At 38.6% G+C, this 26,874-nt stretch overlaps 2 protein-coding genes across 2 annotated transcripts in view; one reads left to right on the top strand and one right to left on the bottom strand.

Annotated features, from left to right (window-relative positions):
* Nucleotides 1-580: 580 nt before the first annotated feature.
* DEGS1 (delta 4-desaturase, sphingolipid 1) lies at nucleotides 581-9,847 on the top strand. Its single transcript, XM_057382103.1, has 3 exons — nucleotides 581-723; nucleotides 1,497-2,239; nucleotides 4,384-9,847. The coding sequence occupies exons 1-3, from the start codon at nucleotides 642-644 to the stop codon at nucleotides 4,528-4,530; spliced, it is 972 nt and encodes a 323-aa protein (XP_057238086.1). The 5' UTR covers nucleotides 581-641; the 3' UTR covers nucleotides 4,531-9,847.
* Nucleotides 9,848-9,906: 59 nt separating this feature from the next.
* Nucleotides 9,907-26,874, bottom strand: part of NVL (nuclear VCP like) — a 38,167-nt gene continuing 21,199 nt past the window's right edge. The window contains exons 19-23 of the mRNA XM_057382100.1: nucleotides 22,616-22,722; nucleotides 18,837-18,913; nucleotides 17,292-17,380; nucleotides 13,088-13,158; nucleotides 9,907-11,344 (exon numbers count right to left, since the gene is read on the bottom strand). Coding sequence (XP_057238083.1) covers nucleotides 11,300-11,344; nucleotides 13,088-13,158; nucleotides 17,292-17,380; nucleotides 18,837-18,913; nucleotides 22,616-22,722 — 389 coding nt within the window. The 3' untranslated portion in view covers nucleotides 9,907-11,299. The remainder of the gene's footprint in view (nucleotides 11,345-13,087; nucleotides 13,159-17,291; nucleotides 17,381-18,836; nucleotides 18,914-22,615; nucleotides 22,723-26,874) is intronic.

The following is a 26,874-nucleotide window of genomic DNA, read 5'->3' as shown; positions in this document are numbered from 1 at the left end:
AATTTACTCTGTGATAACACCCTTCATTGTTTTTATCACTGCTGCCGTTTTAGATTAATTTGAGTAGATTTTTAAACTACTGATGTAGATTATTATGAATGGACAACTGAAATTCCAAGTAGTAGTTCAACTTCTGCACTGGGTAATCTTTCTCATCGAACTGCCCAGTCAGAGTTTTATGTTAAATACATGCAGTGACARATTAAATGGAGGTTAGTGCTTACGGAGGAGTTTGTCAAGGAAGTTCTTAAWATATCTTACAACAAAAAGGGAAGAAAACAGACTTTGGTACAGGCGTTTGCAGTTGTAGTTAAATACCTGTAGGCAGAGTGTGTAAGAACGGGGTCAAAGCAGGACAGCAGCTCACAGGCACACAGATTTTGGAGCGATGGCGGTGGCGGTGCGGGCCCCGCTCTGAGGGCGGCTCCTTCCCCTCAGTCCCTCAGGGCCGGCCCACCCCGCCGGCAGGGGGCGCCGTCACGGCGGGAGCGCCGGCAGCCGGCGGCAGCCAATGGGCGGCGAGGGCGGGGCGGGGGGCGTGGCCTCGGCCCGCCTCTGCCGCGCTATAAAGAGCCGTGCCGGGGGCTCCCCGCAGCGGGCGGACGGGTGGGCAGCCGCGGGTCGGGTTTTACGCTGCCGCGATGGGGAATACTGTGGCTAGAGAGGATTTCGAGTGGGTCTACACAGACCAGCCMCACGCCGACCGCCGCAAGGAGATCCTGGGTGAGGAGCCGCCGTGTCTCCGCTTCTTGCCGGCAGCTGTGTGGCGGAGCGGGAAGGGGGGGGGCGCACGGACACCCCACAAGATGGCCGTCCGTGTCCGGGGGGCGGCGGGGCCCCCTGGAGCCTTCCAGCGGGGCGGCTGGAGTCGGGCCGGGCCCGCGTACGTGGAGGCGGGAGCCGCCGCCTTGGCGGCGCTGGCGGGGGAGGGGAAGGGAAGGAGCGGGGGAAGGAGGAGGGGGGGCGGCTGCCTGCGGTGGCCGAGCCCGAGCCCCGAGGCGCGGAGCGGCCGGGCTGCCATCCCGAGCGGCGGAATAGAAGCCCGGGTTCCCGGGCCGCTCCCTGCCCGCGGAACGGGCGATAAGGCGGTGTCTGGGGCCGCTGCGCGCAGAGGTCACCGCGGCGCCCGCGTCCAGGGGGTGGCAGATAACGGTGTCGARTGCGACGCTGAAATCGGGGCTGAGCTTTCTTGAGCCCTTCTGAATTACGGGTGGGCTGTCGGCTTAGAGCCATTTCCTTCCCGAGGAGGCTGGAGGTGGTGCTGGTGCTTGCCATGTACGTGTCTAGTTGCTGAGCAACGTAAAAGTGCTAAAATTATTTGATTCCAAATGATTCATTATAGCAATAAATATCACAAGTGGAAAGGTCATCCGTTTACATTACCTTTGCAGACAACACCTAATTGGGACAAAGGGAAGAAAAAACTAATTGGGATAGTTGGTTGTGAGGAGAGCTTTGAAATAACTTATTTTTTCATTTAATTCTCTCCCATCTAGCTAAACATCCAGAGATAAAAGCATTGATGAAGCCAGACTATAACCTGATCTGGGTAGTTGTGCTGATGGTTCTGGCACAGTTGACTGCATTCTATCTGGTTAAAGACTTGGATTGGAAATGGGTGGTCTTCTGGTCTTATGTTTTTGGAAGCTGTATTAGCCACTCCATGACTCTGGCTATTCATGAGATCTCCCACAATAGTGCCTTTGGCAACAGCAAAGCCATGTGGAATCGATGGTTTGGAATATTTGCCAACCTCCCTCTTGGTCTCCCCTACTCCATATCCTTCAAGAGATACCACATGGATCATCATCGTTATTTAGGTGGTGACGGAATYGATGTGGATATTCCTACCAACTTCGAAGGCTGGTTTTTCTGCACCCCTTTTAGGAAGTTCATATGGATTGTTCTTCAGCCTTTTTTCTATGCCATTAGACCTCTCTGCATCAATCCTAAACCCATTACTCGACTTGAAATAATCAATTTGTTGGCTCAGCTTGCATTTGATGTCGTGATATATTATTTATGGGGAGTCAAATCTATTTTTTACATGCTTGCTGGTTCAGTACTTGGTCTTGGGTTGCATCCAATTTCGGGACACTTCATAGCTGAACATTACATGTTTTTAAAAGGACATGAGACCTATTCCTACTATGGGCCACTTAATTTGCTCACTTTTAATGTTGGCTATCACAATGAACATCATGACTTCCCCAATATTCCTGGCAAGAGTCTTCCACTGGTAAGTTTCCTTCCAAGATTATTACTTTTTCTTAAATTAARGCCTACTTTAACATGAAAATAAGGTAGAACGCTGACAGAAAAATGGAATTTGGGAGATTAAACGCTAACAAAACCCCCTGAATATAAGCTGAGTGATAAAGGAGGTAATGATTTATCATATTAGTGGTATCCTGAGCTAGCTATATGCTGATGCTCAAGCCTCTTCCATAAAAAGAGAGGGGAGGGGGAACACATGTCTTATGCTTTGCTAACTCTAAAGCTAACTTTAGCTTTYTGTAATTACAAGCTGTCTTCTAAATTCTTGTTTGTAAGTATGCAAAAAACTAGTTAAGAGGTTGCTGATAACTCCAGAGATTTGTTATCTCTGTCTTTGAAATGTTAAGGATATTGTAATGTATGCTTATCCTTCAGTCTTTTCTATCAGGGGCATTCCTTCGTGGGGGAAAAGAGAGAGTTTGAGGTACTGTTAGTGTTGGTTGTRCTGCTGACAAATGTTTAATAAGTTTTCTAGTCTGGAGCAGCTCAGTTTACGAGAGTCTTTGAACCCTAAATAAGTATCAGCTGTACATTGACAGAATTAAGCCAGGACTTAGACCTGCCATGCCTACATGAGTAGCAGAGRCGAAGTTTCTCTCACTTTAGTCTTTGCTCCTCATAGGCAGGAGCTTCGTTCTCACTTATCTGTATTTCCCAATTGGAGCTTGGGAACACACACTTCAGGGTTGCATCCAAAACTTAATTTGCAATTTGACAGTAGCTGTGGTGATTTGACAGTAGCTGTGGTGTTGGTCTTAGAGCTTTGCTATTGCACTTAGTGAGACCTTGTAAAATCGTCCCTCTGGTGATGTCTAAACTTGATTGGTATTTCTGTTGTCAGTGGTAGCTACGTCAGCAGCTGAAATAACTGTGCTAGCACTTTTAGCAAGGCAGGTAAACGATGTAGTAAATTTGTTGAGGCTTTGGTGGTTTTGGTTTTTTTTAAAGACGGATGATTGCTCTTATTCATAGAGTTAATTTTTCWAATACAGCAGAAGTTGCTTTAACTCACCTTTGATACCTGGATCTGTGCCATGAACCAGCATTTCACTTCTTGCACAGTTACTTTAGTTATAAGTAGGGCATGRGATTTTTTCAATTATTTAATTTTAGGGGTAAATACCCAGTTCTGCCACAGGACTCATAATCCACAGCTCTGAGAGGAAAACAAAGCCTACTTTTGGAACAGTGTAGTTAATTTGATTGGACTCTGCTGTACTGTGTGCCAAAGATCCCCAAGTAGTGAACACTCGATTCCTGGGCAGTGGTGAGCTGAGAATTATTACTGTTGAGTAAAAGTACACTGCCTAGGTGCACTAACCTGTAGCTATGATGACAGGTGAAAACAAGGTTTGCTTCAAACCAGGCATGTAAATATCTTGGGTTTGTTTGCTGTTTATACAGATCAATATTATTCTTCTGACTAAAGCTATGGATTTTTATGAAAAATCCTTTTTGTACTTGTTCATGTTTTTAMGGCTTTAAGTGGTTGCCCTAAAGAGAGGTAATGGACCCTAAGTGAACCTGCTGCTTTCAGTTTGAGTAGTGGTTTAGTCAGCATGTGTAAATGAAAACAGAGTMTTTGGAAGCAGTTTATATTCATTCTTTGAAGTCTATCTTCAGAAACAAAATGTTCSTCAGAAATAAAATGCTTTTTTTTTTTTCTTCTGAGTACTGAGATGTGAAACTACATGTAAAAACAGATGTGTTAAACATCTCTTCCTAGAACTTAAAACATCCTTTTTACTGTTACTTGTATCTATGAGTCAGCCATGAACTGAGTCACACACTGTCAATAACAACCAAATACTTGCTTTTGAGAACTCCATCATCCTCTAAGTAGCACAGTGAAGGGACTTTGGAGTGTTASCAATTTGTTCTGGCCAGCTCCAAAAGTTTCACACGAAAACTCCAAACAACTAGGGAACTGCTTTTTCCTTCAAGGAAAGTTCCCATTGTGGCAGGAATGGCCTTTCCTGTAGGATGTAACTTCTGAAAGAAATTTCCAGTGCTGTTACACATTACTGGGTTACACATTGAGAGTTGTAAAGTTGTCACAACTGATGTTAATGTAACTAGTAAGTAAACCTCATATCTCTCCTTCAGGTGAAGAAAATAGCAGCTGAATAYTATGACAACCTGCCCCAATATAACTCTTGGATAAAAGTACTATATGACTTCGTGATGGATGACACAATCAGCCCATATTCGCGCATGAAAAGGCAATTAAAGGGTGAAGTGAAGCAAGATTAAACTTCTGGCAACCAAAAAACTTTTAAATGTCTGCTTGCTTTAAAGTGGCTGGTATAAAGGTCTCCTGCTAAAGCTCTTCACCTGTGTCCTGAATTAAGATGTACAGGAACAAAGCAATGCATCCTTAAGGATTTTGTAGCAGACTCCTACCAGCTATAACATTCCTCACAGTCCTCAGATTTATTGGTTTAATGTGTCTTTGTTTGCCTAAGGATCAGTGTTATATGCATAATGCAAAATCACTTTGTTACAGAATTTACTTTGGTAGGTATTAAATTTATATTAAATGTCTGTCTGACTCATAATACTTTAAAAGTTCTCAAGGTAGTATACTGCCCTCAACATGCTATTTAGATGACTAGTTTTAAATGCTGTACTTACCTGTTAATTCTAAACTAACATGATTTGTTAACTTAAACATTCTGTTGAAAATGTTTCTAAACTGATGGTTGGAAGAACTAAATTTGCACAGAAATGTTGTCTGCTTTTGTTTAAATATGTAATGTGTCATTTCAAGCATTGCTTTAAAGTTCTACCTTTTCTATTGGAAGTACCTTAAAGGAGCAATCTATCAGAATGAAACTGATATCTTCGAGGTGGCTTCTGTGACTTCTTTGTGAAAAAGAAAAAAAAAAAAGGTGGGAATTCAAGGGTATTGCCAACTCCAAGTGTCCCTCACACCTACTGCCTGAGCTGCTTCTTTTGGCATGTAGTGTGAGCAGGTGGCATTTGGGTAACTTATTATAACTGATAAAGGTTTTCTGATCTACAAAGAAAAGTTATTACCATGTTACTATGATTTTAAATAYAAATATTTACACTCATTTGGAAATTTGGCTTTTATGGACAGCTTAACAGATTGAAAGAGATACTGTTCTGGCAAACAAATCTAGCTACAGCCACTGACCATTCTACCTATTAGGTGGATCAGTCATTTGTGTACACAGAAAGGTGGTGTTAAAAAATCGTGTTTGTTTTTTTCCCCCTAAACCCACAGTACCCTCCATAAATACTTGTCTTTCTTACATATTAAAATGTGGTGAGAGGTGGTGATATCAAACGTTCTGCTTAGGAGATTTTTCATTGGGAACAGATAGGCTTGCTGGACAGTGAAGAACCCTTCCATAMCTCAGCACAGTAGATTTGCCTGCTACCCTCTAATGCATTGATGATGGCTTTAAGAAGTCAAAACTGGCTACAAAATCACCCTGAAATCTCAAATGGTTTTTCTGTGGTTAAACGAATCTGAAGAAGGTGTAAGTTTTAGCTCTTGTAACTTAGTTTTAGATGCCTTCAGCTCCTGCATTTTGGGGTGGTGGTTGTTTGTTTGTTTTGGGTGTTGGGATTTGTTTGTTTTGAAAAGGTGAGCCCCTGAAAAGAATGTATTGGTACTTCTTAACTCGGTCGCAATTGTGGTGCTGTTTTAATGGGTGTTTTGTTTAAGGGTGGGCCCTTATCTCTGGCAAAGCAATAGAACTGGTATGAAAGTCTGCCAGCCACCTACAAAGTGACTTCATTATGCCAGAAACCTGCAAGGTAGCCAGCGTGTTGCTCAGGGTAGAGAGTTATGCCAAAATACACTTTGTCCAGTATTTTTACAGGTAATTAAAAAGCAAAGATTRAAGTAATATTGGGTGAAATTTTGATTGGTCCCCTTATGCTGAAGGACTTAGAGAAATTCGGGATTTCTAAAGCAGCTTCCAGACATGTTCTATTGAGTGATGGTATAGATGACCTGTAAAGAATCACTGCCTTTCCCCTATATTCAAAGGAAAACTGACTTGGATTGAAATACTTGTAAAGGCATWGGAAGTTGCAATCTGGTTTCTTTTTAAGCCACTTAATTAATTTCGCCCTTTGTTTCTTTCATTATCTTTGGTGTTGATTTATCATAGCTGGWTGAAGGATGGAAAGTGTCTATGAAGTTTTATGGCTAAGAGTTAAAGAAATTCAGTTATCCTGCAAGAATAYGTAAAAATTTTATAGTCTTAGTTACCCACTTCATGGAATTCCTGCTTTTAAACAGGGCTGAAGTTGCTATCTCTCGTTTAAAATTGCAAGTGTTGCTTTAAAATGTTCTGACTATGAATATCCCTTCCAACTCCATTTATAAATATATTATTTTCACTTCAAGAGGTACTGAATAGGGAGGAATTTTGAGGGAGACATATTGTTATAATCTTTCTGAAACATCTGCTACTTGCTACCTATTGGAGAACAATTTACTCTATTAGGTTAATCTGAGATAGTGAGACTTAAGTTTGGATCTAAACAACGGTCTGAATCTGGCAAGCATTGGTAGCTACYCTCCTTAGTCATATAATTCTGTGTAATGCATAAAAAGCCCTAGCAGCTAACTTCAATAGTAAGGGTAGCTAAATTCAATAGTAAGGATTTTGCCAAAAGCACGTGATCTGAAAGGTAACCAGCATAGTTTCATCCCTGAAAAACAATTAGAYGATTTCTGAACCACTGGTAGAAGTAATTAGGATTAGCTAGTCTACTTGACTTGTTTGATATATTCTGAATGAACARTGAATTTTAAGTATGATTGGAGAAAGCATAGTGTTTACTTCAAAGGCATGACCCTATTTCTTTCACAAAGAAATACAAAACAATAACATTTTTTTAATACATATGAACCATACAGTTATTGTTTTGTGGAATTAAATAGTTTTTATTATGTTTCATAAAACATATTTGGCAGAAACAGTTTAGTGTAATTTTGAGACACTTTATGTGAAAGTTGCAGGGAGCTTTGACTAACTGGTGAAAACAAATTAAACCTAAAGAGCATCACAAACCCTGACAGTTAACCCAGTTGTTTGATCCTTATTCTGTTCAGATGGAATGAGTCAACTTTGGTGTTTCTACATGTCTATTAGGCTTTGGAAGAAATCTCCTTATATGAAATCAGTCAGGAGGCTTAACTGTCACCCAAGTATTTTTGCTGCAGTTGAATTGTGCAGAGCTCTGAATCCCCTTCAGGGCTTTTAGAATAGTTTCCAGGTTTCAGAATAAACTTCCTTGCACGGCTTTTTAACATTCCCTGCCCCCAATTATTTGGAGCTGCTTAAGTGGAATAAATAATGCATCCTGGAATGATTGTACTAGGCATTAGTTTTCCCACAGGACAAGCGTGGGTCTACTYCTCTTTCAGAACAACCCTTGCCTCTGGCATTCCTGATTTGCTGTTGAACCTGTCTGCTTCCCAACATTAATGTGTTAAATGGGTGCATCTGTCTGGTTACAGAGCTCTGAGCTTTCAGATCCAGGGCAGGACTTCCTCCCTGGAACCAGAGGTCAATTGAAAYGTAGTTCAGACTTTCAGTTGTGTGTCTCAGAATTCCTCTGGTGGAGTCATTAAATGAGCTGGTGAGCACATAARGCAAAGGCCTCCAGTTGTTGAGACATGTTCACAACAAGTGGACCCTGTTAGWTGGTGAGGTGAGTGGCTCACCTCTGCCTCCCTGACATTTATTCCTTGGATCAGATGAAGTGACATGCCACAGCAGAGCTTCAAGCCGTTCATTCCACATTTAATGGTGAGGTTCAACAGCTGATAACAKCAGTGCTACAGACTGCAAGCTGCCATACTCCTGTTGGACTGAGAGAAGGAAAGTGACTTTGAAGCAGCAACCTTGTGTAAGTAGTTTGGCACAGCTTTTTGAAACTGTTCTCTGTAATTTTGAAGTCCCCAAAGACAGCAAAACAAGTTCTGTTGTTTTAGCTTGCACATTGCAAGGCACAGGAGCACTTCTGGGTCGGCCAGCATTGCTTCTGCGAGGCCCTAGGAAAACAATCTGATAAATAGGTGTGTCTGAATCATGTGCATCTGCCTTTAGCACAACAACCTGCAACTCCACACAATTATCTCTTCTCTAGCAAATCTTCTATTTCACAATCGAGTCTGCATTGAAACGAGACTTTAGTTGGGATGAAGGTGAAAATAGTTTCCTATTGAGCCMAGAATGAAGACAACATTTTCCTTTTCTCCTGTTGATAGTCCCCTGCACTGCCCCTGCCCCCTATCCATGCTTAAGTTAGCATCTACTCTGCTCTGAGACAGGATCATTATTGTGGTTAGATATGTTGCTAGCCTCAGGAAAAGGGAGAGGAGAAYGGCATGATGAACAATTTCTTGATCTTGTCACAACAGAAACAAGATGACTGGAGGCAAAACCTTGAGGAATGTCTGCTAGGAGGGGCAGTAGCTGCATATGCAGACAAAATATTTGTCTCTRTTGCATGAAAAGGCTCGTTCCTTAAAGCAGTTCCCATTTTCTGTGTACAAAGGATTTCTTCTGTACAAAGGATCACTGTTTATTTAGTGATRTATACTATAGCCTAAGCAGAATTTCCCACAAGGAGCAGTATGGGTGTAACASTCGTGTGTGAGCAGGCAAATGCAATTCAGCTGCCTACCCTTGCCTCCTCCTTGCTGCACATGGAGACCAGACAAGGTAAGCAAACAGGATATGGACACTTGGCTGACGCGACTTTTTCTTTTTCCTTACACCTTAACTTCAGATTTTCTTGGGAATTCAAACCCTCCCACACCCCACTTTCTATTCCATTATGACCTGTTACGAAGAATGATTATGAGACTTGGAATAATAACCATGCTTTATGTTGGCACTCTTGACAAGACCAGATTGCTATTACTACTACTTAATAGCATTTCCTCCCTTATCTTGCCTTGCAAGTCCTACTCTGCTTTCTTGCTCAATGCATACACAGGAATAATGCCATCCTAAGAGGAAAGGAAAATTCTTTGGTGAAGATGCCAAGGCTTGTGGACTTCACTCCTTCTTAAACTCATCATCTGCAGCTATCCTCAAGCAAGCATCTTCTCTATATATCCWTAAAGGAGAAATCACTGATTCATTTCATTGGTGTACTCAGGTAAATTGACTGTATTATTACTGTTGTAATTAATATTGTTGTTGTACTGATGTAGTATTATGATCTAAGACTGAGAGAACTGTGTTTGTGCAGCCTTGAGAAAATCAAGCTTAGGGAGAGAACTTATCACCATGTTCCAGGGGTGGTTACAAAGAAGATGGAGATTCTCTTTTAACAAGAGTGATGTGAAAAGGAGGAGGAGTAAGGAATGCAAGTCACTCCTGGGGTGCTTCCCATTGGAAAGGGGGAAAACTATTGCACTAACTGATTGTTGTYATTGTGAATAAACTCCCCAGGAAGTGGTGGATTCCCCAATGTCAGACACCTATAAGATTCAGCTGGACAGGGTGCTGTGCYATCTTGTCTAGATTGTGCTGAACCAGATGATCATTAAAGTTTCCTTCCAACATGATACTSTTTGAAAATTATTAACCTTCATCCTGCATTTCTGGGAATCATAGCTGAAGCTTCAAGCCTGWTTTACAATTAAAAGCAGGCACATCATCATCCTCTGCTTTATATACAGGGACTTAATTTGTTAGTCTTATGAGTCAGAATTTGAGTCACTGAGGCTCCAGCGTCCTTAGGACAGGGAGGGAATGTCATGCCATGTTGAGCAAAAATCCCGGGGATAAGAACAAGCTGCCATCAGTGTCAGYACTTTTTAAAATGCAAGTTTTTGGCCATTAGTTACAGGAGGTGGCCTTCAACATGTACCTTTAAAAAGGTGCAGCAAGATTTTGTGTTAGCTGGCAATTSTGAGAAGAATTTAAGATGTACTATCAAGAGAATACTGTTSTCTACTGAGGTCAGTCTTTAAAGTYAGATCTGGTTGTTGAGGATATTTGTTTAAATGAATTCAAGTAGAAGATTAAATTATCTCCTTAAATGTTTAAGTAGGGAGGGTGCTTACAGATTAGATGTTGCTTACAAACACTATTTCATTGGGATTATTCCCTTAAGGCTTGTAGGTTTAATAATGTGACACTTTTCAGTGTTTTGCTTAAGTCTCCCAATTTGTTGATGCTGAAAGTTATGACCTTTCCAAGATGGAATTTCTTGTATTAAAAAAAAAAAGGCTCTTGGTCTGCTTTTTAAAACATAACATTTTGCTTTCTCCAGAGAATACTGTAAGAAAGTTTCTTTGTTGTTACAAAGTTATCTGTTTAAGGAGAAATAATTAAGACCCAGCTCGTTAACTACCTCAACTTAAATGTTTCCTAGGTTGAATCATAGTATCATTGGGGCAGTCATATTTCCAAACTTKACTCCCTCCTAGGTAACCCTCCCAGCTTGCCATCTGTGGACAGTTTATTTTGGTAAGGTGCAAGGAAGCTGTTAGCAGCTCTGAGAACCTGTCCTGGCACAATCATGTGTCAGGGTTCTCAGAAAATGCATGATTAATGGTGTGATAACATGCAATGCAGCACTTTCCCAGCCTGCTTTCACAGCTCTGYCCTCCCAGTGCTTCTTCAGTGTCCTTGTTCTGGAAAACAGAGCAATTTTCACTGATGGTTGAAAATAGCTATTTGAGCAGTGTAAATACTTGGAAGGGTCAGCCTGTGCCTCAGAGATTTCTGATTCAGGACACCAAATAGTTCACTTTTTAACACAAAAAGATTTCATTTGAAAATGTAAATGGTTATAAAGAGGAAGCAAATATTGTATGTTTTATTCAGGAAGTTAAATTAAGGATGCTTTGGAGCAGTAGGCTGTGATGACCTTTCTTCCAGGTGCAGTAYAAAAAGTTGAGAGATGGATTTAGTACAGCTTCTTTCCAACCTGTCTCTTGAAAACAGGCACAGGAATTGCAGAACTCTTCACCAGTGTAGAATAAGTCTCCTTTGGGAATTGTCCAAATGTATCACCTGCACAGTGACTGATGCAGTTCTTCATACATTATTTGATCCTAACAGTGCCAAGAGAAGAGGAAAAATACCTCAGACAATGGTAAAAAGATTACACAATATTTCAAAGTGACTTTGTATATTATTTAAGCCAGTGAAACAAAGCAGCTTTGTGAGCCACTAGCTGTATTTTAAAACATTTACAAACAAAAACCTAAATAAGGCAACTTCCACTGCCCTGGCTCATAAATGAGGTTCTCCAGAGATCTACAGGAACGGWGTATAATTCACAGAGGCCTTGGGGAAAGTTGTTACACCTCATGTTGCCATGCTAGGTTAAAGGGCAGCTTCACTGAGAAGGYACTGCCCTCTTCACCACAGGAGCTGCTGAATTGACACTTTCCTCCCCCATCTAGTTCTGCCAAAAGGAACAGACAACATCATCTTTTACCAGTCTCACTTAACTGTTCCTYAACCCTTCTCACTGGTCATTCAAAATTAGTTTTGAGGCACAAAACAYTTCCACTAAATAACTGGCTTCAGAAGGTAGTGTTTGTCCCCAGCTTTAAGAATATTTTTATCTTGAGTCAACCAATTACACCAAACACAAAGATGTGTATGGGATAGAGAAGGTAGATGCACTAGATCAGTAAGATGCAGCTTTTTTAGCCTTTTTTTTCTATTTCCCAGTATTCATAGGAGGGTGTGTAGAGTTTTTGTKAGACTGAATTTGTCTAGCAGATAGGAAGTAGCATCTGCAAATGGGAGATAAGTATCGTGTATTGCAAAAGATATTTCAAAATAGCTAAATGAAAAGTTTTCAGATGAATATAACTGAAATATAGGGACTCTCAGACATATGATACTTAAGCTGCTTTTGAGATGCAGACTAGCATAATTGATTAACCAGAAGGAATATGTTCTAATACTTAAGTCATTGCTATGTCAGAGGAGATGTTTTAAATTTTTCTGGCTGTTTGCTTAGTGATTAGCAAATGGAAAACAACAACCATCACTATCTTCAAAGGTTCCTGGAGCCACAGGTCACTTTTAAATTTTATGAAAGGTCATTGACCAWCAAAATACAATAATAATGAAAGGAAATAGTTAACTGACTTCATTCTGGCTAGTGTTAAATGTGAATACATGAATGTATTCTGGCTGCAGTACACTCCTGGCAACACATGGAGACCTATACATGAACTCTGCAATAATAGCAATTCCTATATATTAACCTCAAAATTATAGTAATTAATATGATTGAACAGTTTTCCTTTCAGACATTAAAAAGAACAGGGCATAAGGAAATGTTTACAACAAACTTCCTTGACAAATCCAAATAACGAAAAKACTGATAAATAATTAAGTTAATAAAGTGTGTTTTATGTCCTATGTCAAATTTATATCTCTTGCAMATCAGCAGAAAAAGTGTCATCATCACAGGGAAGGAAAGGTTGTGGCAGGATGTGGTGTATTCTAAAGGCCTTGACTTCTAACTGAAAATTCAGCAGACATGAAATATTAGGGCCAGATTAATAATCATTCTGGGGRCATCAATGAAGTCCAAGGTACCATACCAAAAGAGAACCTTGATATCTTGGTAACCCATCTACATGCAGTGCATCATCTGCCTTTCATTTCTGAGCTTAACACAAACATCAGGTTTGTTTAATGCACAAACAGGTAGTGTCAGTTTGAAATACATCTAAGTGTGCTGCAGCATTAACCATTCCCAAGTGTGCAGCATCAGAAGAGTGTCCTTCCCAAGGGAGTAATGAGCTTTACATCCTTGAATATTATCTTACCTTTTTGGATACTGAAGATTTCACTTTCCTAAAAGCTTCTTCAAAGTGTTTACGAGAAATCCTGATTTCTCCTTAAAGAACAGAGCATAATAAATTACTAAAATTGCAGACAAGTGACCACCAAGTGACTGTTGCATGTATTTCAAGACAGCATTCATGAAATCCAGGTAACTGCATGTGCAACTCAACTGGATGAGATTTARTTCAGTAGTTATAACACCTGAGCTCTTATATTTGATGCAGATTTTCCTGTATCTGATCTTAGGCAGAGTCTTAATCCCTCTCTCCCCTGCACCTTAAGGCAAAGGATACTCACTCGTTTCAGCAAGTTATTTTAGGTGATAGTGTTTCTACTTGCAGACTGAGAACTTAATTCTCAAAATTGCTGAGTTAACTGCAGCTTACATCAAATCTAGATAGAATTCCCTTAACCTTTCTGGAAGTGAGTCAAATCCTCAAATCCTGTTGCTTCTAGTTCTGGGWTTTTTRGKTTTTTTTAACATAARTTTAATATTAAGMKTCCCTGTTATTTAGGAAGTACCTAGACAACATTTTGCTATCATTCCAATTCTACTAAATTTCTAAATAATTGGCTGCATATCATTGCCTTCTCTGGCATTATTCAGGAGTGATGAAAGCTTTCACTTTTACAACTGCTTGTGTTTATGCAAATTGCCTTTCTGACCTTAATGCAGCTAKCCACAGTAATTATTCCTAATAATAACCTTTTGAACAGGTTTTTTAAGTATGTTAAAACATAATCATACCTCAAATAAGTCATGGATTCCTCTGCTCTCACAAGCAAGTACCTTGCTYAGTCTAAACTTGCGAATCCCAAGATGCCACTACTGTAAAGATTCATCACAATGCTAATACTATGCAAACCTGCAAACTATAGTCTTGTTTGGTGCATTTTTTTCTCTGTTTTTCATTAGGATGGTTTTAGCTTTCACTGCCACTACCTTTGCCATGTGAAATGGGATGTGCCAACATAAAAAAACTGTTAACATTAAAATATATTGAGTCCGAGTTTAACAGACATCTGCTGATATAGTAAAAGACTAAATAGCAAACAGAAGGTACTAAATTAAAAATGTGGACTTGTCTAAGGTCTAAAGCAGGACAACAAATAGGCTACAGCTATTATTACCCGTTTAAAAGTTAAAGTTCACCAAACAAACMATACAACCTCACTGTGCTCTCATCTCACTTCTCTGGAGCTCATATTCAACATTCCTATTACCAGATAAAATTATACCTGGAAATATTTAAATCTTGCATCTTCAATATCAGGAATTTAACTGATTTCCCCAAAGAAATGCTATTTATGATAAGGAAAAGGTTTAACCTGGGACTTTCCCAGAAGACAGATTACTTTTAGACTGAGTCATTGAAACGCCATAAAACAATGAAACAAAGCTATGAGAATTCAATTTTGCTTTCACTTTTGTTTTTAAGCATGTATCCTTTTAATCAAACTCTGATAATGACAAAGGGAGGGAGAAAATCTCCTGCTAGGCAGTTAAYTTCTCAGTGCAAGTAAGTCAGGCCACTTCATGCTTATTGTATGATAGAAGCTTGCCCAAAGCTTGATCATGTGGAAAATGTAGCTGTGAGTAATCTAGATCTTGGCTACTTGCATTAACAAACTTAACTTTGATTTCTATGATAAAACTATTTCGTTTGAATAAGTAGATACTAATGTTTTATCATTTAAAACAATTATATTGATAAAATAATGAAGTATATCATCAGGTACAATATTTTAAAAATAAGACAAAGTACTTAAAACATTAGATATGAAATTGATGTTTTCCTGTTTATATAGATTACTGAGGGAGAGGTGGTTCCTATCAAACAAGGACCAGATTTTGCTTTTCAACTTTGACTGCAAAGATGCAAGACTTTATTCTCACTTGTTAAACAACAGTTGCTCTTAAATGCTCTTACAAAAAGTCTCAGATATTCTCTGCTTAAGATCAGCCTTACAGACTGTGCAGGTGATGTGGGGCCACTGTCTATCTTTTATAAAAATATATAAAAAGGGCCATAGTTTAGAAGGTCATTAAGTTCTCTGTATTTGTCTCTGCAGCTGAAAAAGGGTGTAAGAATCTCTCCTACTATTATATTCCTCATACCCTATACATCCTGTGTGACTAGATCTATTTTGAAATTAATAGATAAGATCAAGCTAAATAGGTGAGCTGAGATATTAAGGGGAAGTCACCAGGAGCACATGGTGTTCAGCCAAAGTTTCTGAGRAACCTAATTAAGAAACTGCAGAACTGCTGCAGTAAGGATGGGTCCCACGCTGGCTAAAACCAGTTTTATGCACCATCTTCAGTGRTTTGGAAAAGGGAGGCAGAAGTGAAAGTCCAAGTTTGCAAATGACAGTGAACTCTACTGAGCAGTCAAATGCTGGACCAATGATGACGAACTGCAGGGGGACCTCACGAAAGTGGAAATCTACCCAACCGTTAGGAATTTYCCCTACAAACTTCTGTATCTGGAAATTCTCAGACCTTAGTGACTGACATGATCAGTTTACCTAGGTCTGTTCAGGTTGGCAGTAGAATTTATGAATTCTTCTATGAAATATCACAAAAGTATACCTTTCCATTTCACTTTCTAAAAGGACCTTCAAGCAAACCACTGCTGAGTGTTAAAAAAAAACCCTGAATTTCTTCCAGAGGGAAAATATCAGGTATAACAAGAAGTTGCAACAGTTTCTCCAGATAAGAAAAGAGCAGCCCTAATTCCAAAGGACTGACTGAGGGAGACACTCAAGCACCCATCCACAGTCAAGCAGAGTATGGGAGGGGAGGCAGCTGAATGTGTTCTGTCGTAACACTGAAACAAGAAAATAACCAGTCTTATCCTAAAGTTATAAATGGACCAGGATTCAAATCATAAACCACCCTATATGCTTTCATACCAATCAGGACTGACCTCTTGGAAATCCAAGGACATTCCGAGCAAGCAGCTGCTATAAACGTGCAGATCAAGCTGTACATAGATTATGGACTCCCTGACTGACTACATATTCATACAGTCAGTGCTTAGGCTGCAATCCTAACTGTGAAGGCAGAATTCAAGTGATAAACAKCTTTGAATAAAGCCTGCTGTATTCTGAATAATTATAAAAATRAACAGGATAAACTCAGAAATTTCCATCTCAAATCAAGAGTTTTAACCAGCTACAGCAAGCAAAATGGCTAACCAAGTCATACAACAGTGAAGGTTTTTATAGCTCAGGGTTTTTTCCTTCTGTAGTTGAACATGCCTGTTGTCTCAGAACAAGGAATACAAACAYTGTGCTCTGTTCACCTACTGTTGCTAAAAACGAGACAAGACTGAATAGGTACTAGATCAAAAATAATGATTCAAAGCTATTAAAACTGCAGTGTTGTTCTTAGCAAATCATGATCATAATGAAAGCCTAAGATGTTTTCCAAGGACATGTTCTGAAAAGTCACAATTCCATCTAAGCTTTGCATTTTGACTTAAGGGTAAAGTAACAAAATTATTGGGAAAAAAATCTGAACAGATAGGCATTTGATATAAAGGTTTCAGTCTATAATTTAAAGAWCCCCATGAAAATACAACTTAAACCAGAAGTTCAGACAGATAATGAAAGGGCAGACATTGTACTTGAAACAATATATAGCTCCCTGTTAAAGTCCTGGCAAGAGACACTGATGAGCTAAGCATCAAAGATCAAAAGTGGCACTCAGATTTTCCCAGCTCCATCTGTACTGGATGTACGTGTTCAGTTACACAACACAGCTAGGTGCCAAAGGTGGGTAATCAGGGAATGTGCAGTTTACAACCCTCCTCCAAACACGTCAGCATAATTAATCTTTGATAGTGTTACGGAAAGTTGCCAAAGGGATATTCAGTCTAGAAAATAACCCGTTCATATAACCATTTACATAAAYTCTGCTTTAAGGTTGCAAGCTTGAATTTTTTAAGAGAAAAATTTATGCTGACCTTCCAGCGTCACCATTTTTCCTGAACTCTCCCCTACCTTCCCTTACATGTTTTTCCAATAAGTCTGACTTAATTTTTGTTTGGCTCAGAAGTCAGTCAATCAATGATATACAGCTAGCACAGCTTTATGCTTGCCTTGAACTGCTTTAAATACTTTACATTCCATTTATCTTGTCACTGTTCAGTTACGATTTTTTTTTTTAAGTTTCCTTACCCTTCTTGCTTTGAGTATTCTGCACGGCCATTTSCTGTCTCAAGGCACAAATGGAAGCCTCACGCACCAGAGCAGAAAGGTCTGCCCCTCTAGAGATACAAACAACAGGTTATTTGGGGATMAATTTCTCTGGTCTTTTGCTGATGCCATATAGAAAGGCAAGACACTAAAAATGACAGTAACAATTTGTTGTGCTGTCACGAAGTTTCATCTCAAGAACATTGGAAATAGGCCCGATGACTACCCAGTGTGCAACGTTCCTTACAGAGGGATGCTCTTCAGATTTTAGCCACAGAATAAGATCAAATAAATGAGAAGGAAGGGAAGAGGCAAAACTCTCATTCAGCATCTTTGAAAATGCCAAAGGATTAATGAGTAATCTGCCACTCAGTGGGAATGTAACTTCTTCCCTTTTTTTATAAATCTTATGAAAGATTCAAATGCAAACCCACACCATTACATAAGGGAGTTGCTCAAAGCTGCATCAACAGTAAAGTTAGCATGCTCTTAARATAACAGTATCCAGAAAACATGGTCAGATCTGCTTCACAAGACTTTCAACTGCTGAAAGTCATTGAACCAAAAAAAAAAAAATTCACAAGTAACTGAATGTGCTTCATTTGGGGGTGCTAGGAATACTGATGTATTTAAAAAGCAAAAACTAGACCAAATCAGATTTTAAAAAAAAACAAAACCAAACCAAACCAAAACCAGAGAAATCAAAACCCGCAATAAAAACCCATCCACATGCACATAAAAAAACCCCAAACTCAAAATACAGATAAACCTAAGGATCAAAAAAAAACCCAACAAAAACACAAAAACCCCACAACAAAAACCCAACCAAAACCCACAAACACTGGGCAAAAAACCCAACTGGATCATAAACCTGTGAGTGAAAGTTGTAGACAGAAAAAGAACCCATCTTTCCCAAGTAATTTSTAGCAAGCAGCCTGTCATAAACTTTATCTTTAGTAAACTCCATAAAAACATCGAGTATTACTAAACTGTTGAATAACTAAAAGTCTTGTGAAGTTTTATAAAACATAATCACAAATTATTCTGACAGATATGGCCATCAAGCTTTCCCTAAAGCCACACCTTGCTRTTCCTAAAGCACAGGTCGAAATGGCCCCTGATTAATTTGTCAAACAGATTGCTGTCATCTCTGTGACAGAGCAAGCTGGTTATGGCTGTTTAACCAATTTGCTTTCATCACCATTGTATATGGACCCACACCTTAAAGAGGGCTCTTTTGTCCTCAGATGATGCAAGAATTATAAAATAAAATGCAGGAAARCCAAGGGGCCTCCACAGTTCTGTTTCAACAATATGAAGAGGACTACTCCAGATGAAGAAGACTTCAGTGTCCATCTATTCCTGCCAATTTCTTGGAAAAAAGCACAAGTGAAAGTAAGAAAAATAGCCTATGGGAAAAGGTTTATAAACGCTCTCAATAACCACAACAAAACACAGCTGATCATGCATCAGAATATTCTGGGCACTGCACATTAAATWTGAAAGTCAATATTAGAAGATACTCACGTGTAACAATCACAGTGTTGACTGTGAGCAATTTCCTCAAGGCTTACATCAGTATCTAGTGGAGGCCGAGTGCCATTCTAAAGGAGTGGAGGTAAGGAAAARGGGAAGGTAAGAAAACATTTTTACCATCACTTTTAACATCAGCCATCCTTGAAATGATTAGGTTTCTTTAATTAGGAATCATAGAAGGGTCTGCCAAATTTCCTGCAATATCCACAAATACTAGTATTTTTAATCTCAAACTGACAAGAAGGATAATCAGTCTTAAAACCATTCAATTATGAAATATTAAGCAATGTTAAATTTTAACTTCCCGCCCACAGATTAGATTTTCTGTAAGGAAATTATGACCAGCCTGCCACAGGGCATTGTAACATCAACACTACTCCATATGTAGACTTATTTTTAATAATAGCTGGTTGCATCAGCAGCTTTGTTTAGCTGAATCTCTAGTTTTACTGGGTGTTGAAATCAAATAGCTAAGCAATAGGCATGTCAGTTTAATCTTATCACATTTAAGACTAAATTAATTGTCTATCTTTTATATTCTGGATATAAATTTTCCAACTTGGAAGTTTTCCACCAGTATTTCATAGAAGTTTACATATTCTGTAGATTTTTGGACACTACTTTTCCATATTATTACTGCTTTCCCAGTAAAAGATCCCAGAAGTGGTTTCTTTTGTTATAATTTTTGCAYCTCCAAAAGGAAAAAAATATTAAACATTGTAAATGGTATTTGAAACTAGCCAACAAAATTTCCAAACATTCTAAGCTTGGAGATCCTCCCTGTTATACTCAGACAACAGTAATGTAGTWTCATAATAGTACAGAGATTTAAGATGTCTCTTGTATCGAACAGTGTCTGAGTTTTGACAGATAAGAATACTTTCTTTGATACAATGATGAATTTCTGCCAGAAACTCATTTGACAGAAATGAACAATGTTATGTAATTATTTTCTGACATCTTCAGAGGAACTAATACACCACATACCTACCAAYATCTTCAAGAGAAAAACAAAAATGTGTAGTAACTGGCCAAGTTAAAACACATGAACACTTGATACAGTTAAGGAATAGGCAGAGTAAGGAAGAGGAAGCAATCTTCAATGAATCTTTGGCAGAATAAAAGAAAAGGAACAAACCAGAACAACACCACAATGAAAAGATAAAGGAGCAGCCTGATTTGCAAACACCCTGAGAGACTTTAACCTGGAAATAAGGAAATGTGATACAATTTCATATGGGATACTTTAATAATTCTTATAGCAAGCCAGAGAGACCCCTWCTCTGCTAAAAGGAAATGTTTTACCTATTGCTTTGAGGAGCCACAATACACTGAGGACTTTTTGCTCTGCCTGCTCTGGTGCCAAGCTCTGTGCAGCAGAGGAGCTTGATGCAGCTTGCAGGAATGACAGTACAGCAGTAAGTGAAACATGTGAGGACAGGCTTCTCTTGCATAATACGCAATTGAGAATGATTGATTAGTACAAGTTAACTGAAAAAGAGTCATTCACAACAATGTTTCAACCTACAYTTAGGTTCTTTGTCTTCCTGACAACCTATTCCTCCCCCAGCTCCCTTTTCTACCCCTCATGCTGCCTTTCTAAGCATCCATGTTTTCATTCAGCAGTGATTCTGTTTCCACATRCTGTGCATGTATTCCTTGGAGATTTCTGGGAATGGATGTCACCATCCAGAAGTCACTCACATCTGCACCAAACATTTTATTTTCTCTAGCCTGGAGCAAATGTGTAYTCAAATTTTTCACATTTCCTTAACTAGAATGCATGGATGAAAGCTGACAAAAAATAAGGTTTATTTCAATTAATTTAACATATTTTTTCCTCTTCCTATTCCATRTCTTCTTTCAGAAGACTCCTACACATTTTTAGATTTAACTCCTCATTCACTGCAAGGATTTGTAATTAAAATAGTCAGACTGGCATGAATTAAGCATACGTGAAAGCATCTTGCATTCCAAAATGCAAGACAGCAAGGTGATAACCAGTGACAACATCCACAGAAACCAAGCTGATAAACAACTGTGCAATGTACTCCTTCTATCACAAGAAAGACCATAAGCAGATAAAGCCACAAACATGATTTGTCAGCGGAATACAAAAGTATTTTGGCAGTGGGATAATAACAAGGTTACCACATCCCATTGCCACACCTCTTGGTGTTATCCCAACAAGAAGATAGGAGTGTAGACACAAAGATTCCCAGGAAAAGGCAGCAAAGATACTTTTCAGCAACTTTGTCCAAGATTTATGGCATAAGTGCAATCCTGAATTTGATTCTTGAAGGGAAACTGCAAACAGTGCTCCTAACAACCAGCTGGTCACTGCCAGACAAGAGGAAGCCAAAAGATGAAGTGAGGATTCAAYACAGTTCCTTATCCTCAGTGCTGCCCACAAGAGATCCTGCCTCTCTAGGTGTGTGGGTGTATCTTGGTGACTACATGTGGCTCTGAGAGTGTGAGCAAGGGCAACTTGTGAGAGTGAGTGAAATCAGCTCTATTTAATACCACCTTTTCCTCCAGTGAAGGCAGCAAAGCACCAACACCCTACACCCCTAATTACTTTTGGAAATAAATTTGGTAAAATAAAAATCACGATTCCTTACAGTATGTTTGAAAAATGTTTCAAGAATGTTACACTAAATTTCTCTCAATATCTCATGAAAAGCAATCATCTCTAAGAACAGGGTTGTAGAAAGTTCTAACTGAAGTATTTTTGTAAAACTTAGAAACAACAAACTTGTCAMCTCCAAATAGCAAATGGGGGAATACCTAATATATTTTCATCCACGAAACAATGCACAGAACAATGGAAGGAAAGGCTTATATCCTGAATTTGTTACGAGAATTTGCCCTCTGAACATCCATTTTGGCATGAAAGAACAGGCTTGAACAAGTTCTCACTTCCTGAGWGAAAAAGTTCTCTCACTCAAAGTTCTCACTTTCTGAATCAACTATTGCCTGTACACCACAATACAAAGCTTACACAGGTCTGGATTGCCTTTTATTACAAATATACCAAATAGTTTTTGCTACACTTCTCATAATGCTATGTTTTTCCTAGAGTAAAGACTTTGTCTCCTTTGCAGTTAAAAAAAAGATCTGATTGAACACCTGCTCTTAACAATCAATATTGACTTACCAGAAAAAAGCATGAAATATCCAAGTAATTCATAATACTTTGCACATTCCTTTTTAAGACCTTGATTCCTGCAGTGACATATGTGGAGAAGTAAACAAAATTCTATAATCCAAATCTCTGAAGGRGCAGATTGTGCTGTTAACCACAGGGAGGACCCATGAAGGCACGTATTCCACATTTTCACATTTACTACAACCTCTATYATCACAAGCTTCCTTTACTCCTAAAGGCAATTAGGTGTCACAATTGCTATTGAGCAAATACAGCTGGAGCTCGTGAATCATTCTGGTGAATGTCTGGAAACCCCACAAAAAAGCTTACAAAACACTTCTAGGCTCATTATTCACACAGATAGGAATCTTCTAATTAAATCTGTTTAAACTGACAATAAAGACAGCAACTTCTATGTTTAACAGGTTTGCTTAACTCAAAGATTCACCAGGCCCTTGCAGTCTCAGAGCAAATTTAACAGTAGATGGGCTGAGGGATTATTTTTATGACTGGATGGAATGCCTGAAAATGTTTTATGAGACAGGATCCCTTTGTACCATTTAATTTGTCTTTCATCATTCCACGAAGCTGCATGATTAAGGATYTATTTCCAAATACTTACTTTGGTGATGGTCTTTAAAATAGCGAGTCGATCTTCAGGTGGTGGCAAACCCACATAGAGTGTTTTATCCAGCCTACCAGGACGCAGGATAGCTGGGTCAATTATATCTTGGGGAAAGGAAAAATAGGAAAGAATTAATCCAGAAATAAGAYGCACCCTTAGGAAAGTCTACACATSAGAAGGAAAAGAYRCATATTTTTACCAAGATTCAAAGAAGCATTTGTGCCATGACTCAAGCCCTGAGCATTAAAGTAGATGATTGAAAAGGTTTCATTTTTGTCAAGTCCAAGTCTCTACCAYCCAGCACACTTAAGCCACACCTGCTCAATGATCTGCTCAATAAATACCAGTTTCATCTCTTCACAAATGAAGASAACTCTATATTTGGCAATACAGAATTAGAACATTTTTGCTGAGGAATTCCACATTAATTATTAGCAGTTTGTTCTGTTGGAAGGAACTCTACCCATATTGCAAAACTGCTTTGAAAGGGGCAGTGATAAATGAAGAGTAACWATTACACAGGGCCAATCACAACCATCCTTTTCCAACCTAATTTTATTTGTCATTGGCATTTCTACTACATAGTAATTTTCRGAATGGTAAAACAGGAAAGCCACGAAAATACCAAAAATAGCTGCAAAGTACAGAATTTGTTTCCCAGGGAGAATGACAGACTCCAAATTTATTMTGTGTGGAGAAGTAAGAAAGCAAAAATGATCACAAATGTTTCTAGAAAACCATTCAAAGCTCAAGTTWGATAGCAAAATGTGTAGCAGCCTTTCAGCACCATAGGCTTCACTGCTGAATGTAACAAACAGTAAGTCAGGATATAAATACTGACTATTGGTATAATAAGAGATACAGACAGYGCATATAACTTGGAAAAGGCCTCAGTTTCTGTGTTTCAGCACAAACTGCCTGCATGGTATTTCTCAATGCTTCTTGATGCYCTTTTTCCCCATTTGCCAAAAGTCAATAGTGGCTTTCATTTCTCTATTTCACTAGGGAATTCGATTGAGACACCATCCCTGGAAGTACTAAAAAGAGGTGTAGACCTGTCASTTGGGGACACACTTTAGTGGTGGACTTGGCAGTGCTGGGTTAACAGGTGGACTCCATGATCTTAGAGGTCTTTTGCAACCTAAATGATTCTGTGACTCTGTGATATCCTCCATGCTACAGCAATGTGAGCAGCAAAGTCACAAAAGCCCTCACAGAAGATATAAAGAAATCTATACTTTTACTGTAACAGACTATTCTAAAGTATATAAATTATMTGAATGTGTGAGGTAGCTACTGCAAGAACCTTTCCCAAAAGCAGCAGTTGATAGTTACATCTAAGTTTTAAGCTGGAAATTCTCCAGGCCTCCCAATGAAGCTGCCAACACCCTTACATGAACTGCAGCCTCCTGAGAAAATGCAGCAAACAAACAAACTCTGTGCACTTGTGTATGTTAAAGGTGAGAGACTGGGAAAAGTGCAGCTGCTAATCTTTACTGTACAGATGTTTGAAAGAAGATAAACACCACCCAAGCCCTAAAACAGTAGCAGGGAAGCAAAGCTATCCCTTGGTTGCAAATGGAAAATGTTTGCTTAACTCTGTTCAAGACTTGAACTACCTGACCCTACCACAATATGGTCTTGGTTCACTTTTTAAAGATGCTCATAGTTTTGTTCACTTTGCTCCCTCGTGCTTAAAGGATAACTTAATTATCTTTTTCTTGGACATACGGGTTTTTTTTTTCCCTGTGTTACAGGGGCAGAAGCATCTATGGAAGCAAAAATCAGCTTTTGCAAATGTGATGAGAATGGTGAGAGGAAAAAAAAAAAGAAAACTGAATGACTTGTATTCATTTAATCCATACCAGATGAAATAAGGGTTAAACAGAATCTCTGCCATGTCAGGCACAGAAAAGAACATTTTACTTATATTACTATCTGTGCATAGTTCTAGATGACACATTGTCTTCCTTTTGACACAAGTGCACTTTCCTGTTTCTGTGTTTCTTGTGACAGAATAGTCATTCTTGTCATTATTAATATTAGATGACAAAGTTCACTCAAAGAATCACTAACACCAAAACAAATACCCTCAATAGGGAATGCATTACAACACAAAGCTCTTGTGGATTTCCCCATTCTAATGGGGAATATTAGATTAATAATCTAATATTTTCAAAACCAAAATATTAAATAATATTTTAAAGTATTAAGCTTGCTATGGAAAACACTTTTTTCATTTTGCATGCTGAGAACATGGTACTTGCTATTTGTCCAACAACATGAAGTCAGGGATGTGGTCTAAAGCTCCATCATCTTTCTGTATGGAAATGATCACACTGCCTGCATTCAAAGTTACCACCACTGACAACTAGATAAGCTGCAGTAATGGTGGTTTACAGCAACAAGACCACACCAAAGTTTAAAACACAGATATACTCTCCTATCTCCTTATGAATCAACTCACTTCATTCTTATGGTTCAGACCTGGGCCTGAAGTTCTTGAAGACTCAAGTCACATAACCCAGAAAATTAGTATTCATTTACTCATTGGACAAACTCACTCATTAGACACACTTCATATCCATTTAAAAGGACTGAATAATGTTCCCCCTTAAGAAATTTGAAAGCATTCCACCCTGATACTTTCTATAATAACTTTCCATAATACTTTCTCCATATCTATTATCTTAAAACTCACCTAAATGGAAGAGTCAACTCATTTCAGATACATTTTACATTTTAATGAAATTAAGGCAGTTACTGCACATACCTCTTTCAAAGCCTATTATTATCCTTCAAGTTGGAAGGAAAGTGAAGCATGGAAATGTGATAAAACACAGCACTCCTTTTCCAAGCAGCTGTCTCACAGAAAGAATATACTTCTATTAAGAGAAATGTCCAGTTAATTATTTTCTGCCTTTCTGATGTGGTCAATGGTGTCGACTGTCATTATAAGACAGTGGTATCATTTTCCAAATAATTTGACAAAATTATGTAAGAAGATCTTTAGAGTATATTCATTCCTGGCTTTATTTTTAGTGGTTARAACAGGCACTAACCTCTTGAGAATTATGTAATATTTCAGTTTGCTACACTGCTCTTCAAACTACTGCAGTATTTTATAGAACCATTAGATTCAATTGAAAATATCTCTGCATGAATTCCTATRCAGTGACATTCTAGTGTTCTAAATAGAATCCCTTAGTCTCACATTCATTTCCAGTTGATTATTCACGTCTTATCTCAACTGTACAGGAGTCAATGACATTTACAGAAGCTCAGTGCATACCAGCAACTGTTGTGCACCCATCAGACTTCTCCTATGCTCTCAATGCAGCTTTTAAAAATACATTTAAAGTACAAAAGATCTATGCCCCCACATTTGTGATGTCCTGAAATGCAAGCTCAGAAGCCCTAAAAAGTTTTCCAAAACTCCAAGTGAACACTGCAGTTAACAAACAACTGAAGTYACTGTGAAAGATGCACAACACTCAAGGGCTGCTGAAATGCAGAAATATAATTAGTGTGAATCAGAACTATTATGAAAGAAATTGTTCCATGCCTCACRTATTAAGTGCTTTTCTTAGATCTTATCTTGCCTTTAATTCAGCAACATGTATAAACAGGTAAAAACATCAACAATGCCCAAACCCAAACTGTAACTATTGTTAAAGACTGATGATTATTTTTTAAATTGTGTTTCAAAACATGAAGCTCAGGTGAATAGCTCTAAAAAAATTAACACAAACTTGCTAACAGAAATAGAACTCACTGAAACTAGGATCATGCTCAAAAGGTAAGAGTAGGAGGGGAATTTTACAAGAATTAATTAAAGAAAGCTAGAGAAAGAGGCCATGAATAAAAGCAAGACATCATAACAATTTTTATGTTTAAAATCACTGTCTTGTCTGTTTCCTCATGTTACATACAGTCCCCTAGACGCTCGGGGAAATGCTGCTGATGCCTCGGTCAGCATTTCTCTAAGGATTTTATACAYGTTTACAGCTTGGGRAAGTAAGAGAAGAGCAGAAAGCAGSASYATCCTGAAATTCAAACTGATAATTTGAAAATTGTGGGAAATTATTTTTTATTTAACAGTATTATTGTTTGGCAGTTATATACTATTTAGTCTTGGATTCGGGGAAGGAAGTAGACTGGAAAAGAATATAATTTTTCTGACCCATAAAGGTTCTAACAGGACATACTTGTGCTTCTATTTTTTTCCTCTCTCTAACAGTATTAAATGCTTTACA

Source organism: Malurus melanocephalus, unplaced genomic scaffold (assembly GCF_030028575.1).
Source record: "Malurus melanocephalus ecotype Western Australia unplaced genomic scaffold, MMel_1.1 scaffold_549, whole genome shotgun sequence".
Classification (NCBI taxonomy): Eukaryota; Metazoa; Chordata; class Aves; order Passeriformes; family Maluridae; genus Malurus; species Malurus melanocephalus.
This window is presented reverse-complemented; position numbering and strand designations above follow the sequence as displayed.